Below are 17802 nucleotides of genomic sequence, written 5' to 3' on the forward strand. Positions count from 1 at the left end.
CCCTGCCTCACCATGGTGAGGGACAGGGGAGGTGGGGAAGGGAAGATGCTCAGTGCTTTTGCTGTCTGCTTCTCATTATTCCTCTTCAATTTAGTATTTGCAGAGTTTTGAACAAAAAAATTAGCATTTTTTTTCCTTATATAGCCTGCTGACTACAACTAATGTGGGATGCAGGCTTCAAAGAACGAAGTAGTCTGAGGACATGCTTTGAGCATGCTGAGTTAGGTCTTTTTTAGGAGGAGATGACATCCTGTCCTGCTGCCAACACAGAGGTTTGTGTCGGGAATTCGGGGAACTAAGCTACAGCAAAGTCATCTTTATTCTTCCTGCTGCCTTTTTTTTTTTCTCCTTGAGGTTATTTTTCAATTCAATTCATTCTCTAGAATGCTTAACTATCCAGTTGTATACCTGGCTATGCCAGTCCAAGGAAGAGATTTGGTTTGGGAATAAGTGAGCAGGAGCAGAAGAGGACAGGACAGCTCTCTGCAGCTGTACTGGCTTGGTTTTTCTTGGAATATTTATATAGCTGTGAAATAACTGTGGAAACATCTTGTTCTGCTAACTGCTACCCCCGTGACAGCTGTTTTTGCATAAAAGACCTGATAAAATATATTTGCCTTACTGGTCCCGAGTATTTTGGAAGATATGCTTTTAGTTACAAGCAGGTTTTGATAGGTGGCAGGGTACAAGTGAATAACTGATACACAGATCACCTCAAATATGAGAAGTGGGGAGTTGTTGCCCATCTGTATTCTCCAGGTTTGTGGGTTTCTCCCTAGCAGTTTTTGATCTGTCTTCTGAGCTCTTTTTTTCTCTACAGTGACTCTATAGCTGTTCATTTGCCAAAAGAGTTAGAGTGCCGGGGAGTTTTCATTTCTCAGCAGTTCCCCATATTGCAGAGAAGCAGAACACTGATTGTTTTCAGGAATAATTTTCTGTCTCCAATAATTATTAGACTGAGTCAGCAGCTGAAAAATAAAGGTGTCTTATACAAATGAAAAGTGGCTTGGCTTTGTTATAAAAACAAATACAAGCTCACAGGGCTTCGGCAGAGGGTGTTTGCAAGTTGATATATCATAAATGCTAATGAATGCTAACTGCTTGGTTTGTGGAGGCCAATGTAGGAGCACAGAGAGCTTTCTACGAAATTAAAGGCCAGTATTTCAGGCTGCAGTGATTGATAAGTTCAGTGACTTTTTGAGTCCTGTGGGAGCTTAGGGAAATGCTTCCTTTGTGAGCAGTTTGCAAGAATGGCTGCTGGTGGAAGAGTTAAAGAGAAGGTTATTCCTTTGCATAGAGATTTCTTACTGGACCTCAAAGTATCCTTGCACAAATACTGTGTATGCTTGTATTATGACTTGATCCTCTTTTAAAGGAGGCATAATCCATTCTTTTTAGCATTTTTCTCCGGTTTGCACCTTGACTGTTGCAATTCTGTTAAAGCTGGAGGGGTGGGATTTGCCGGGTTTTGGGTGTGCGGCGGTGCCGGGCGCGGTGCAGCACCCTGGAGAGCGCCGGGCGGTGGGAGGGCACCGCCCCCGGCCCGTCCCGGCTCCCAGCTCTGCTCGCTCTCCTGCCCCGGGCTCTCCTCCGGCCGCAAGGGGGTTTTTGTTCTCAGTGCCGAGCTTAACCTACCCCTGTCCGTGTCAGCCTTGTTTGGAATGCAAGTTTGGCAGGTAAACGTATAGAAAATGTAGATTATGCTAGCCGGTTGAACAGTGTTCAGCTACACCTTATAATCAACTTGCCAGCATAACTAAGTGGTATTTTTGAACACAAAAAGTCCTGAAGTCATTTACTAAAAAAAAAAAAAAAAAAAAAAAAACTGCCAACTTTTGAACTTTTGAAAAGGTGGGGAACTACAAATTGATTATTTGACTACCTTTCATGAAAGTATTACTCTATGCTTGGAAGACTGTGGTCTTTTTTTTCCTTCAAACTGAAGCTTTTGGTTAATTTGCTTTCAGAGGGTTATGAATAAGATACAACAGATGTGCTTGTTGCTATATGACATAATTCTTGTTTATTTGTAATCGTTGCTCTCAGTAAGCAAATGTGACTTAGTAGAAGCAAAACAACTTCTGCCAACTTTTTTAAACTTTCATTATTCATACTAGCTTCTCTAGAACATAGATAAAGCACTGTTTGTTTGTTTGTTTTTTTTTTTTGTTAAAAGGTATTTTTTTTCCTCTGTGTGTATATATAATACATTTGCAAACTAGTTTTGCAAGAGTGCAGCTGAAAGTTGTTTTTTTATCCTCATCCCTGTGTGTTCTACATTAATATTTGTTGTATGACTTTAAAGTATGATCCTTGCCCCTTTTGTTGTTAAAGGGCAGAACTGTCATGCTTCTGTTGGTACTTCTGCTTTATTGTGTATTTTTATTGCAAATGGCTTTTAAAATACCCCAGGGGGCCTTCAGCCTTGGTTTGTGAGGGAGGGCTCCAGTAAGAAAGAAGACTGTTGTGGCAAGCTGCCTTCCATGTGCTTGTCTTCTCTTAAGTGCCACTTGTCCCTTGACCCTGACCTGTGAAAACTGGTAGGATGTGTTTTATTAGACACTGTCAGGCTGATGTTCTTTCCCCCAGAGTGTCCCATAAAACTTTTAATATGAAGAATCTGTCTACAAAATCTCCAAGCAGGTTAAGAAAAAAACAGTGACAGGAAAACATTCTTGTTTTCTTCAAGAATGCAGAAATCTGAGGGAATCTTCTACTTTTGGTGGTACAAAAAGAAATTAAACAGTCCATATTGAGATGAAAAAAAATGTACAGTATCACAGTGATGTTTGAAGAAGACTTGCTGGAAGAGTATTGCTGAATGACTTAGAAATCAAGAAATATGAAAGAGGATTTGCAGATACCTCCTGAGACCAGGCATAGGTCCTCCAAATGCTGTTACCCAGTGAAATAATTCACAACAAGATCACTCAGGGTTTCTTGTTGTTGGGTGTTGGTTTTTGTGAGTTGTGAATTTTTAGCTGCATGCATCCTGAGTGAATGTAATGCTAAATTTTTACTCCATGCTTTGCCTGCACTTGGCTAACAAAGGTACAGAAGGGTGGTGCTATTGTTTTCTATTTCATGCCTCAAAAAAGTAACTGTTTCTTAATGAAGTGCTCTTGTTCACTGCTGTCCCATTGTCAGTGTTGTTCTCAGGTATGGGGTTTTTTTCCTGGAAAATTTGTGGATACAATTACCCATGTTTAAGGATAATTCAGAGAAAATTGCATTGGCTGACACTGGGGTGACTGCTTTGCAGTGTGTTCAAGAATTGGAACTCTTGATGTTTCATTGATGCTTTGCAGCCCATAGTCAAATTTCTCCCTGACAAATTCTGGCAAAAGAGACTTTTCTAGGCAGGCAGAATAATTTTGATTATCAAGTGATGTGTTAAAAACAAAATTAAGTATTCTTTGAGCTCTTTGCCTTAAGTTTGGATGTGCTTTACTGAATCACATTTAAAATTTAAAACAGTTGTCATTTGTTATTATAATCCCTAAAATGCTCAGTGAAGATGTTGAACATAACATAATTTTAAACAGATGGTTTGAATTACAAAAGCCACTTCAGTGCCAGAGCAAGTGGAAATACTGTAGTTGCAGTTTCATTGTCTGGCGGAGTATGTTAAACTTCAGTAGAGAAAGAAAATGAAAATTTGGGGAAGAGGAAAAGGGAATTTACCATTTTCCCATTTCCTACATGATGAAGTCAAGATGAGGATTTGGGGTTTCCTATGTTTAAGTAGTGGGTGAAGAAATGAGAGTTACTCAGAATTGGCTGGTACATCTCTTATATAAATTACAGCTTTGTGCAGTCAACAGTTGTGGGTTGTGACAGCAGGAATGACTTGAGTGCATTTCCTGACTAATGTAGCTCTTTAAAAATCCAAATTAGTGAAAGAATAGGGTAGGGACTGCTAACACCACCTTTAGAGCTGGCATATCACGCAAAGTACTGTCAGACCACCCAACTTCCATTTGCTCCTCTGCCCTAAGAAAAGGATCATTTTTTAATGTGTAGACAAATTGTACAGTCACAACTTTGACAGTTAAATTACAAAATACACAACACTGTTTAATTGAAAAATATTAGCCAGAAGCACAGCAGACATTCTTGTCTATTTCTTTTTTCTGTAAAAAATAAGGCCATTGATGCTTATTGAAAATGCATTTGCAGTGGATTCTCTTCATTTTAATCAACAGACTTGATGGTATTAGTGAAGCATGGCCCCTCTAAAAGAAATTACTAATGTACCTTGAGCTCCTTGTTTTGACACTTCATTGTCCTTAAGAAAATATTCCTGCCAATATTCCATGCAGTATTTTGTGTGTGTTTCATTGCATAGAGAAAGAAAAATATAAAAAGGAATTGTTACATTTTGTGTGAAAAACTATATTGTGTTGTAGTACAAGTATGTTTTCCTTTGCTTTATAAAAAATGCTGAGAGATTATAACTTCAGAGGCAATGCAACTTAGATGTAGACGACTTGGGGAAAATGAGTGCTTCATTTAATTACGTCAGCCTTCCTGTTAATTGTTGAGGGACCTGATCCAGACTGGTGCTGTGGATGTAGATTCTATGGCAGCAAAAAGAAGGTTTGGAAAAAAACCATTCTTGTCAACAAATTACAGATGACCTTGAAAAGAGGGAAAAGCTTGTGTGAAGAAGAGTTGGTCTTGCTCCCCTGCCACCATCACAGTCTGGGTGTTTGAGTCTTTGCACTGACACGGCTGCTGGAGAGGAACTTGTGGCTAATAGCAGACTTTTTGGTATTGTTTTGAATAGGTGTGAATACAAAGAAAGAAAGGGTCTCTTCATCCTGTTTGCCACCAGATGGGAGCTTAACTTTCTCCCTGAGAATTCGGAGTGAATGGAGAGAACCACCAAAGAACCCTTCTCTAATCTGCATGTATCACTTTATTCTGGAAAAGTAATTAATTGCAGTGAGAAGGTCCTTGCTGCTTTTCTTTCTTTCATCTCCTAAACTTTAGGGAAGGTGTCTGCTGGTTCTGCCTTGCTGTTTCTCAGATCAATCTCACCCGTGCATCTTCTCACTCTCTTCTCTGCTCCTGTGCAACATCCAAAGAAGTGAGAAGCTCTGAAGTCTGCTGGAGCCCCCTGCATCACCTTGGCACTGCCCATTTTCTACTTCCTCTGTGTGAACAACTTATATTTAACAGGCAGTGAGTAGCCTAGTGGATTTTTAGTTCTTTCCTGTTAAGGATCTGAAAAGGATCTTTGTTTAAGAATCCACTGCAGCTTTGTGATTTTGACTCCAAATTGTTTGAACAAAAATATTTTTTTGGAATAGTTGAAGGTCTGGCATACTGGGGGTTGGACAGTATCATTATTGGCTCTGTATAGTTTAGGAGATGGTGACAGAAGGGGGAAAACATAGAAAGAAAGGAATATAAATTAGAGTCTGGTATATATCTTACTAGTTGGGCTGAGTCTATAGAGGAGGTGATTTGGCTGTCTGAACTGTATTAGGATTCCGGGATTCTGTTGTAGCAAGTGATATGTTTGGGTGGGCAGTAAGAAATGACTCCTGGCAAACAGGTTGCACCATGTTTCTTTTATCTACAGGACTCAGAGTCTCTTTCCTCTTGGTGTGACAGGCAATGACTTAACAGAAGAAAGCAGAATAATGCAGTCAGAATTTGAGTAAAGCTTGTGTTTTGCCCTGTGAAAATAAGGACTGTGGAAAGTACTGCACTAAGGGATTGCCTGAGAAAATATCACAGGACACAAAAATATTGAGATATCTTTGGCTCAAGTTTTCTTGACAGAAAGATATAAGATGTATTTGCAAGTGGCGGTTTGTTTATCCACATTTTGGATGGCCAGGCACCTGAGGGCAGAGATGTTTTGGCACTGGTCATAAATACTTAGATACGGCTCCTCAGCCTCAAAAGTGTGTATGCTTAAACATTTTTGCTTTTCTTCTGTCAGCAGGCTGTGGCTTTTGCTTTTTCTTATAAACTAGTGCTTAATCCAGTTTTTCCTTTAATCCTATTTTTTTTTTTCCTTGTGAGGAATAAATTGTTATCGAAATCGTTATCCTTATTGTTTCCATACCTTTTGAGCTGTCTTGAACAGTTGAGCACCAGGCCCTGTAGAGAAATTTGCATTCAGCTGAGTGCAATTAGGAGCTTTCCAAAGCCTCTGTAGCTGTGGGAAACTTTGTAAGCTTGAGGACAGAATTTGTTTCACAATGTTGTGTCACAGTGATGACAACAAAGTCCTGCATGCAAGGAGCAGGGCCATCCAAGACAGGGGCAGAAGGGAGGGATGTGGCAGGAGCAGGTGCTTTGGGAGCTGCCGGTCTGGAAACCATGTGATGGTGTTGAGCAGTAGGATATGTTGGGCCCAGATAAATGGTTTGGTGTAATGTAATGTAATCAAACTGTGGTTGCAAAAGAAATATCCTTTTTTTTTTTTTTGTTTTCTCACTAATTCTATAGATACTATAGTCTAAGCATTACATTTGAATTGTGTTGATTGAACTTTTCTGTTTGCAAAGACTAAGGCCTAGGGAGAGTTTAAAGCAAAGAGAATTAGCTAGTGCAGAAAACAGATTAGGTTACTAATACTTTAATTAGAAGAACACACAATATGTTAAGATGTGGAATTGTAGCACTGGGAGCATGCAACAAGTGGAAGTAACAGCTTTCTTTGGTAGGGTGTTTAGTCTCATCAGTTTAAGGCATGAGTAGTTCATAATCTCTTATCAAGCACAACTGCTTCAAAAGTAAAAGCCCTGTGGAAAATAAAACTGATTGAATAAAATGAGCTCTGGCACTGAACTTAGTGGTATTTCTGTGATTGTGATTTCATTTATTTAAATTGATGCAGGAACTCTGAATACTTAAAAATAAAAAACAAACAAACTGATATTTACAGATATTCCAAATCTCTTGGAATCTCACTTGTAGACATAAAAGCTTGTAAGTTCCTGATTAACAAAAAGTTTTTGTTCATTTAAATGTGACTACTACTTTTCCCTTTGAGGTGTTGGAGTATTTTGTTATCTCAATTTTTTGTTTAGTTTTCTCTTCGAATATCTCAAATGAGAAATTGCTATAGTAATGTTTCAGATTAGAGTTGGAGTTGTTGCATCTGTGTTTGAGTAAGAAAAATGGGTGGAATTGGACGTTATGTTTAACTTACATTCAGATCTGAATTTTCTTTGGGTTAGTGAGTAATATTGTATATTATCTTTCAAATCTTTTTTAGTATGTTTCTTTTTTTCCTCTGATTTTCTCGGCCTTTTAAGATTTTGTTTTAAAAAACATCTTTCAGAGTTCTGGTCAGAGTTAAGGTTACGTGGTAGTGAAGCCTTTTATCCTTATTTGGTAAGAGTGGTAGATTTACCATATGGTGGCTGCTTGTGTCTGTTCAGCTACTGGAATTCTGAAAGTAACAAGATAAACTTAATAAATATATTGTTGTTGGGAAGCTCTAACTAGATTCTTAAACAAACTGTTTCTTTTAGAGAGAGGTGTGTATTTACATAGGTAGTCTGAACCTTCCAGGCTGTTACGAGCAACTGTTTCTTAATTGGTGAATGGATGTTTAGCTAAGGTGGATAATTAGCTAATATTTTAATAACTAAGCAGCTTGGACAACACTAATAGTCCTTTGTCAGAACTGAGCCTCGTTCAGGCTCAGGTCCCACACTTACCTCAGCCAATATTCATATTTACTTCTACTTTACTTAAATAATTACATATTTACTTAGGAGGCATTGCATGAACCCCACAGCATGCTTGGCAAACATGGACGTTTTCCAGTGTACCTGTTATTAAGCATATTTGTATCTCTAATATGACATCAGAGGATGACAGAGAGGAAAAAACACACTCAAAAAGGGAATATAATAATTCCTGAAACATAATTCTTCAGCTATTGTGCTTTTGCCACTTGTTTTAGAAGAGGAATAGCATTCTGTGCTCAGCACAAGATCTTTGTTCTTTTAAAAGAAGGTTTCGGTTTCTAGGCAGATTATAATGAGCCCAGATTTAATGGCAAACTTGGAGAAAAAAAAGCAGTGTTGGATGGATGTTATAGGATGGCTTTCTCTTAGCTGTCTGGCTTCTATTTGCTTGAACAAACTTCAGCTCTGTTGTGCAACCAGCCAGTAGAGGGTAGTATGTTCATGGAGACATTGCATTGTCTGAGTTTTCTGTCACAGATGTAGCTCACAAAACAAACTGGCTGGATTCAGTGGTCTTTTGAAGCCAACAAACCCCTGAACACCAGAGATGAGCTGCTGATACATAATAGTTGTCGAAAGTCTGAATTAGTCATGCAGTGACTCTGACCAGGACTTCTGGGGGAAAAAGCTTGTTGGAAGCAGGAATTGATTATAGATTCTGGGGATGTCTGTGGTTGTTGCTCCCATTCCCTAACAAATGAAATAAATATTGATTCTGGTAAAGTCTCATCTACCTAACTTTATTTTTCTCTCTCTCTCTTAGTGTTGTACTTTGCCTTTGCCAGCCGGCTGCTGCCATGGATATACCAGTCTTCATTCTTGCGGGGCTCCTTGTGCATTGTGTGTTCCTGGTCTCCATTTTTGACATCTACTTCAGCTCTCCCCTCGTCCATGGAATGACTCCTCAGCAGACTCCGCTGCCACCTCCGGCGAAGCGTCTTGTGCTTTTTGTGGCTGATGGTCTGCGAGCAGATTCTCTGTATGAATTGGACAGCAATGGCACAGCCCGGGCACCTTACCTGCGGTAAGCCCAAAACTACACTGACTTACAGGGCTTTGCTTCTGGATGCAGCTCTGTGCCATGCTGAGAAGAGAACGAGAACAACAACAACAGTTGTGGTGGCTTGAGTACTGCCTTCCTTCTGCCCTCAAAATAACCAACTTTGCAGAGTTACAATGTGCAGAAATGTGTGAGCTTGGGTTGGTGTCCCTTGTCAGGAAAGCTACCTGAACTAGGACAGTGTAAATTGAGTCCATATTGTCCCCTGAACTCTACAGATAACCAGTAACTGAGAGGGGAGTGAACTTTCTCCTTTCACATCAGCGTGATATCAATTCTGAAGCCTGGTAGTCACTAATTTAACCTGCTTCCTGGATGCTCAGTTTAAGAGTAGTAGTACATTAATGTGCTTGTCTTCTAATTCTAAGCTACTGACAAAACTTTTTAAGGAGTCATTAAAAGAGATGTCCTGAATAGATCTGACAGCAGGCTGCCACTTCCTCTTCATTCCACCCTTCTTGTGTGCATGACCCTGCTGCCTCCCTTGTACTCTCTACAGTGTGTATCTAATTGCTTAAAGGAATTATTTAGTTTAAGGCCGTGAAAAAGTAATCCTGCTTAAAAAGTGTTTCAAGTCATATCCTTGTGTGCTTAGAACTAATTTTTGCTAACTTTCCCTGTCTCCTTATGTCAAGGTAATTATTTGAACATAAGACAATAATTTCCTAGACTGAAAAAAAAGGCAGTATTAAATAAGACTACTTTTGTGTGATCATAGAATTGATTGGGCTTGAATATCAGAGCAAACTCAAATAATCAGTCATCTGAAGCTCTTAGGGCTTTTGCAGTCCACTGCTGCAAAAGTAGTACAGAAATGTGAGGAGTTCTTGCTACCTTGCTTGCCAGCCCACATGTACTTACTTGTACCTGCTTCTGCTGCTGTTACTGTTTTATAGGGTGCTGTCTGCCACTGGCAGGTGTCTGCCACATCAGTGTGAGTTTACCAAGTTGTCTTCTAGCAGTGGACTTCACACTCACCCCAGAGCAGTTTCTTTCCTTAGCAGTAAAACTGTTGGTCTTTTGGACCAGCCAACACCATCAAGGTGTGAATGCTGTAATGGCCACATCACTAGGAGCAGGGGTGAGTAGTGGCCAGGACAAAGTTATGGTCACTATTTTCTTTTACTGAGTGATTTGAGGTTTTAAGTTTTATCCACTCAGCATTATCATGCTTACATAGAAAAAACTGTATACTAGCTTTTCTACTGCTGGAAAATGGTCACTTTTTCTTTCTCTGCTTGACCATGTTTGTGGAGTTAGGGACTTTCTATTTCAGAATCTGTAGAAGTAAAGCATTGTCCCTGGTGCTGAAAGTACATGTGTGAATGGAGGGGAAGAACTGCCTTGTAACAAGCAAAGATGCTGGTAGGTCACCGAGTGGAAGAAAATGCCAGGAGAGATGTGAAGTGCCATCTGTATTTCTCTCATCTCTCATTCTGCATAGAAGTACATATGTGTGTGAGCATGTATATGTGAGAGATGATGAAAAGAAAAAAACATGCAGGATGCTGTGCCTTTTGAAATGTGGAGAATCAGGCAGCCCAGAGCATATCTTCAGATCTATTACACGAGCTGCCACAATTTTGAAGCAACAGGTTCAGTGTTTTGTCCCTGAACCTTTGAGCTGCTCAACTTCCATAAGTTAACTTTGTAAACAGGCTGACAAGATCATGTGTTAGTTTCTGGAAATGTTTCCTTTTTCATTCTGCCAAGTTGTTGCTGTGTGAACATTCCTTTTTCAATAATACTCACTCAAGGTATATGCAATTTAATATAAATTTTACTTTTTTGCACATTCATTCTTAAGTTCCAAGTGTTCAGTCCTTTACCCACTTTATAGTAGTGGGCAATATAACAGCCAGATGATTAGTCTTATCCAAGTGGAGTACCTTGGGAACTACTGCATTGTTAATGAGGAAAGATTGTCTTTAAATGAGCAAGAGCCATTCTTGTAGCAATGTGCTAATAAAAGAAACAAAGTTTTAGTAGGTACATGGAATTAAAAATAAATATCCATTAGGCTTGAAGCAGATTGTTGGATAATACAGGTATGTCAAGTACCTAATCTTCCACAATATTCATGAAAAATGTGGTTTTCTGCAGTGTTGTCATAGCTGTGAGGGCTATGACATAGCTGTGAGGGCAGTAAGTGATCTGAATTGCTGCAATGGTGATTTCAGGGAAGATGTTTTCTTCCTTGCCTGTCATGTTTCAGCCATATTACTATATCATATTAATACTTACTGTTATTATTATGGGTAGCTAATGTTTATGCTGTCATGGAAATTAATTTTTTTTCAGTGATTCTTCAGAGTAAAAGGCATTGAAGTCATTCAGAGTATCTAAATGAATTTTGAGTAGGTAAATGACAAATTTACATGTCATTTTTTCTGCCTGGTATGTATTATTGTTGACTTCAGATCCTGAAGTCGTCCTGGCTTAGACAAGCAAAGGTAAAGAATTACTTTCCAATTCAATAGAAATAAATTTCTAATTAAATCAATTTTCTACCTGTTGTTTCAATGTAAGTCTAATGAGAGCTGTGTTTTATTTTTGTTTTAAATCTTTCATGAATGTTAGTGCAATACATCCTGATCAGTCTGTAGTGAGAAAAATAAGAAACCACTTTGACTAATACATAAATCCTTTTTTCTATATACTTTTTTCAGTACAACTTGCATTGTCTCCTAGCTGAGATGAGAGTAGGAATAACATATTGGAGTGCTATGTGTCTGTATACCTTTATATTCCTCACTGTAGTATTTGGGCTATTCCAAGTAGTTCTGTGAGCTTTCAAGTAATTCTGAGGATGTGAGGTCTGAGGTGAGTTTAAAAAAAAAACCAGCAAACAAATGGTGAATGCTGCAAGCTTAAAGTGGAGCCTGAAATTTTAGGGTGTTTAAAGGCACGAACTTAGAATTTACTTGGACTAAAACACATAAACATTGCAAATTTGTTAGTTTATATCATGAACAACAAAATTTTTATTTCCTGGTAACTTGACTGTTAAAAACTACTTTGAATTTTTTTGGAAGATTCAGCTGTTTTTTCCTAAAAATCAGTAAAAGATATGTCCTGTTGTGTTTTGTTTTCTTTTTTCCTATGCTCTGACAGTGAGCATTGAATCTTTCTGTTCTTCCAGAAGATGGAGACAAGAAAACAGCATATGGTAACACTCACCTCTTGCTTCCTGACAGGCTCCAGCTGTTCAGACCTTCAACAGATGAGAATAGTTTATGAGGCTATTTCTTATGCTTGGGCTTTGTCCTCTCTTTTCTTTACTTTTTATCTGTTGTAACTATTTACTGTATGTGCATAAACCCTAGACACTTGATGTGTTTCTGTGCACGTGGTGAGAATGCATTCTCCTTCACTTCAGTGTAATTGCAAAGGATGCAAGGTTTACTTAAATTTTCTTCTTGCTGCCAAGATTATTTGCACCTTAGATTTATGTGGGGTTCAAATTCTCTTAATGTTACTTCCAAGATTCAGCACAGATAAAGGCAGACATGGTCACAAGAGCTAATTATAATTGAGTGTATTTAAAGAGTAAGATAAGATTGAACTAGACACTTTCAGACTAAATGTAAAGAACAAAGAGTAACACCAGGCAGAAACAATCTGTTGGGGGAAAAAAAGCTGAAGAGGAAAGAAGCAGAAAAAAATAGTATGTTAATTTTAGGTGTGTTAGAACAGCAGCTGTACTCATCTGTTTGCAGTGCTGATGGGCTGCAATAGTGATGTTCTCTGCAGTGTTGCAATATAGAGCTACTTGCAGGTTAATGTTCTGCTTGTTTTACTGCACAGCAGGAGGTAGTGAAAACCTTTTTTTGCATTTCTTGCCTCACATGTACCTCTTTTTATCTGGAATTTGTTGTACTTTGTCACTCTTTTTATCTAGAATTTGTTGTACTTCAACAAGTCATGAAGATTAACTGCCTTGAATCCTTTTTTCAGGAGTATTCTAGAGAATAATGGCAGCTGGGGAATCTCTCACACCCGGGTCCCAACAGAATCCAGGCCGGGGCATGTTGCACTTATTGCTGGATTTTATGAAGATGTCAGTGCAGTTGCTAAAGGTAGGCTGGTCCAAAAGCTTTAAATGTTGTCCTCCAAGGTACAGTGTTTCAGTGATGTGCTGGGTTTCTGTATTGATAAATACCTGTGTTGTAGTTTATATGCCAAGATGATATGGAAAATAGTAATTTTGGATGGATTTTCAAAACCTAATATTGATAGCTAGGAAAATAACATACATAAATTAATATTTTTGGTATGGTTGAATTTAGCAGCCTGAATCTAAAAGCAGAAGTATCTTATGGCCTCACCTCCTCATGTGACAGAGTTTTCAACTGTCATTTGGGATGCACTAGGATATGGCTAAGTAGATGTTGCAAACAAGAAATGAACTGCAGTGTCTCAGCTGAACCATTGCAAGCTTGAATTGGAGAATCAGGAGCAAAAATAAAATAAAAGCCCCAAGCCCATGTTTTGTCCAGAGCTTTTACTGAGTGTTTGGGGCTTATTTATGCAGAACAACCCTTTGCATTACTGACTTGGTCTTTTGTGTGCTCCTCTGCCCTCCCCCAGGCTTCCAGGCCTGAGCACTAGTCATGTGTGCTGGTTTTGGACAGGGGAGGTGAGATGAATTACTTGGTCTTGTCTGTGTTCCTCATGAAAAGGTTCTTCCTTCTGACAATCACTACAAATGTAGGATTGGCAAGGATACTTAGTTAAGAGCAACTCCATATTTCTGTCAAGTGCTTTTTCATGGCAACAGAAAATCTTGAAGGTTTTATTGTAAGGAAGTACAACATAACTTCTGGAAATATTTATTTTATTGCCTGAAATGCCAAAAACTGAGTTCAGGCAATAGGAGATGCAGAATTCAGGGAGTTGTTAGCTGTTTAGAAGGTAAACCAGCTGTGTGCTTTGCCTGTTTGAAACCCTGCATAATGAGATTGGTCTGGTTTTCAGCTCACTTCATAATGAAAGGGGGAGTAATTATAATAGATGTTTAAATGGAATCAAGATGCACGAATTGGAGTTCATTGTGAAATAATTTAGGGGAAACTTGTAAAAAACCCCACAACATTTTGCATGGACTATCAGTTCTAGCAGTCAATGAGATCTTCTGGTAATGCCATTTAAATGCAGGTGTGTTTGTTTATCAGGATGGAAGGAGAATCCAGTGGAATTTGACTCAGTTTTCAATGAAAGTAAATATACCTGGAGCTGGGGAAGCCCAGATATTTTGCCAATGTTTGCAAAAGGTAAGGCTTAATTTTATGAATCTTTAACACATAGTTATCCGGCAGTAAAATATGGGCACTTAGCATTTTTGAGTTAGAGCAGAAGGTGACAAAAGTATTTTCAGTTTGTGTATTTCTGTATACTCGATTTCTAGCTTGTGACATGAAGATGGGGTGGAAGAAAAGAAGCAAGCTTTTGATGAGGATATCACTATTTATCACTCGTTAATTTAAACAGGCCTTAACTAATTCTGTCAATATACTGAAAGAACACACCTTTAGGTATAAGGACATAGTATTTTTTTCTTTGGTGAGGTTTAAAATTCTTGTTTTGCAAGCCTGCAGCTGAGATTTTTCTTCAAGCCTGCAGCTTCCAGTGAGCAGAGAGATAGAACTGCAGCCGTGCTTTTTCAGCGTCAGAGCTGAAGAAGTAGCTTATTGTGGGTTATTCTGCTTCTACTCACAACATTAATATGTAAAGGGAAGAACTGTGTGCAAGCAAGAACTTGCTGGTACTATTCCTGAAGCTGAGGTCTTTTGCCTGTGGTGTGCAGTGTGTTAAAGTCTTGTCAGGCCAGTGCAGTTGGTGTTTGAGCATGCAGAGATTGCTGAGCAACACTTCAAACGTTTAAAGGTTCTCCAAGTTTAATATTGTTGTTTTCTTGGAAAAATGAGTACATATACACCCTTTCACATAATCTCAGAATAAACAGACTCAAGTGAAAAGGGGACAAGATAAGGGCATGTGCTGCTGTTCTGTTCTGGGCATTGATATTGACAAATAATAAGAAAAATGGGATAGGCAGGATAGGAGTGGAATGTAATATTGGTTTAGAGAAAATATACATCATGTTTCTCATGATGATTCTTGAACTTTTTCTGAACTCATGTCTCTTCCCCCTCACATCCTGACATTCCCCCCCACGCCCCTCTTTTCTGCTCTTTGCTTAAGCCTCATAAATTTATGATGAGCTGTAAAAATATCTCCTGATAATTTCCCATGACCTCAGATTACAGCTTGTATTTGGAAAGAGTGTGATGGTGGTGGGGAGAGGGGAAAGGTAGTTGCCCTTGCACAGATTATTTATGTTTTAAGGGATATGTTCTTGGGAAAACATTTGGAGAATTCAAGAATTTCCCAGAGCCCTGTCTTTCTACTGGTTTTGTTTAAGTAAGATGATAAGCAGAGAACTTGTGAGCAGCTTTGATGTTATCTGAAGAGATGTGCAAGGATAATACTCTATATGTCTTGTTCTGAGTGGTATCAACAATGCAGCTTCCTTTTGCAGGGGGGCAAGAAAATCCCCCAAAGTTGGCAAAGTTGAATGTATCTAAGAGGTAGATGCAGTGTCAGAACATGAATCATGATTTCTCATGACAGAAGGATAGATTAATTTCTTTTAGAAAAAGATTGTTCCCTTTCTTTCAACGAGGCCAAGTTTTATAGCACAGAAGGCAAAGGAATCAAGTGTTTGTTCTTTATTTCTACTTTTACAAAAAAGCCAAGAAGGAGATATAGAGAAATTGAGCTATGTGCCCCTTTCTTTTCGTGTTGCAAATTAGTGAGGTCACAGGACTCTTCTTGTGTATGTTTTATCATGCCAGTATGTTCCAAATTTTACTGTTTCACCACTTGCATTGGATTATGCATAAAGACTGTATGACATCTACTGCCTTTTGGGAAAGATAGAAAAATCCTTTGTTTCCTGTCATTGTCTATTTTCTCTAGGTACTTTTCCTGTAATAAAATATATATTTCAAGAAAATGGTTGAAAATTCTACAAGTAAAAAAATAATTACAGATTTTTTAAAAATATCAAAATAGATATATATGAAATCTAAATTTGGCAGAGTTTTAATGACTGTGTTATTAGTGTTTCAGTCTGAGAAAATGTCTGAATTACATTTTTATCTTGAGCAGGATTAGAAGGTATTTATTTCTAATAGTTAAACTCACTTAAATTACACAAATTCATGGTGCTAATTTTAACCTTACTTTCTGTGATGTTTTTAGATTATAACCTTGAAATTTTCTAAAAATAACAGGGTTTGAAAATGCCTATTTTGTTTCCTTAAAACTTTGAGTTTCTCTTCTAGACTTGCCAGGATTTGAGGTTTGACCTGAGAAATCCAGCCCTGTACTCTTCCGTCAGTGGTCTGGGTTGGAGTATGTTACAATGTCATGTTGAAAAAGGAGCTGAGACTGTTGCTTCTCTAAGGGGAAGTAGATACTAGTTTGTTGCATCCAGATTGCCCTTTGTTTCATGGGTTCCCCTTCTCTTTTTTGAAAGCTTCCAGAAAGGCTAGGGTCATTGTTTTAACTTGAGTATGAAGAAAGGTATCATCAGGATCATGGGAACAGCTGGGACAAACCATTGTCAGGATTATTCTGGACAGACAACCCTCTCCATCTACTGGTTTAGTTCCTTATTGTTAAACAATGCAGAATTTCTCATATCCCTCACATGGCTGTATTTGATGACAGCTCTCTGATGGCCACACTCTGTCCTGCTCAGTGTCTGACTGTCTTTTTGTATTCATTCTTTTTTGCCCTCTTTTGTGCCTGCAAAATTTGCTGGCAAATTCTCTTGCTGGCCTGGACTCTGACCCATGACAGACTTGTCAGAGGCACAACTTGCCCCACTAGTAGAGCGAGACATTCACTTTCTGCAGGACCTAAATCTGATTGTAAGAGTGTGATAACTTCATCCCTGATCCTAATGTTTGAATATGGGTGCTAAGTGTGAGATGTAGTGCCAGAGAAGAGAGCAAAAGCAATAGGTGGTATCTTGTTTGGGTGTTTCTGGCACCTCCAGTTATTTCCCACAGTGGCATCATCAAACCCAGCAGAGCTCTGTCCTTCTGAAAGATGTTTTTATCCCTTTCTTCTACTTCTTTATCCCATCTTTGCTTTCTCATTCCCAGACTTAAAAAAAAAGTCTTGGCATACTGTTGCCTGCCCCCTCAAACAATAGAACTAGAATAATATTTTCTAACATTTTGCATAGTAGAAGTTCTTACTAAAAAAACAAAAACAAAACAAAACAACCAAACAAAAAAAAACAAACACACAAAAAAAAAAACCCCAAAACAAAAATCCCAACAAAACAAAAAAGAAACAGTTATTTTATAAGCTATGCAGGCACTTTCAAAATTTTCCTGGTATGACTTCATTTTACCACCATTTCTCTTTATAGCAGTGCAGGGTTGTTTTGTTTTGCTTTGGTAGAAATTAGAAATGGGTAAGTGGTAGATGTGTTCCTTTGTTTTTCTGCAAACTCTGTGCTGTCTTTGGTGTGGCACTTCTCAAAGAAGGACTTCTCAGGTTTGCTGTGACACTGTGGAAAAACACTACAGCACTCTATCCTCTTAGACTATCAGTCATCCTGGCAGTGATGGACAGGACTTATTTCTTCTTTTGAACTCATTTATCCACCAACTGAAATTCTTGCATTAACTTTTAATGCCTGGCAGTATTTTCTTCCTTTTCTTTTAGGCTGAGAACTGCAGTGAGTGTTCTGTGTTATAAGTAGTAGTAACATCTCCAGAGGCACAGGGGAAAGCTGCATCAGAAACTCCGTGCCAGCTTTCATCTTCCTGGCCTGAAATACCTGCATCCCTTTGTGTATGTTTCCACATAATCTTGGTTAAGCAGCTGCCTTATCCTGGGATGTTAGTTCGTTCACAAGCCTGGAAGCTTACACAACTGCATTATAGAATTGTGACATACAGCTGATCACATATATTCTCTCTGGTCATCAACTGATTG

General features: G+C 38.6%; 1 protein-coding gene across 2 annotated transcripts in view; it reads left to right on the plus strand.

Moving 5' to 3' along the window:
• Positions 1-17802, plus strand: part of PIGN (phosphatidylinositol glycan anchor biosynthesis class N) — a 100559-nt gene that overhangs the window by 4745 nt on the left and 78012 nt on the right. For both annotated transcript variants that reach the window (XM_059854231.1, XM_059854241.1), the window contains exons 2-4: positions 8485-8745; positions 12739-12860; positions 13956-14054. In XM_059854231.1, coding sequence (XP_059710214.1) covers positions 8519-8745; positions 12739-12860; positions 13956-14054 — 448 coding nt within the window. In that variant the 5' untranslated portion in view covers positions 8485-8518. The remainder of the gene's footprint in view (positions 1-8484; positions 8746-12738; positions 12861-13955; positions 14055-17802) is intronic.

The sequence above is a fragment of the Haemorhous mexicanus genome, chromosome 1, assembly GCF_027477595.1.
Source record: "Haemorhous mexicanus isolate bHaeMex1 chromosome 1, bHaeMex1.pri, whole genome shotgun sequence".
Lineage (NCBI taxonomy): Eukaryota > Metazoa > Chordata > Aves > Passeriformes > Fringillidae > Haemorhous > Haemorhous mexicanus.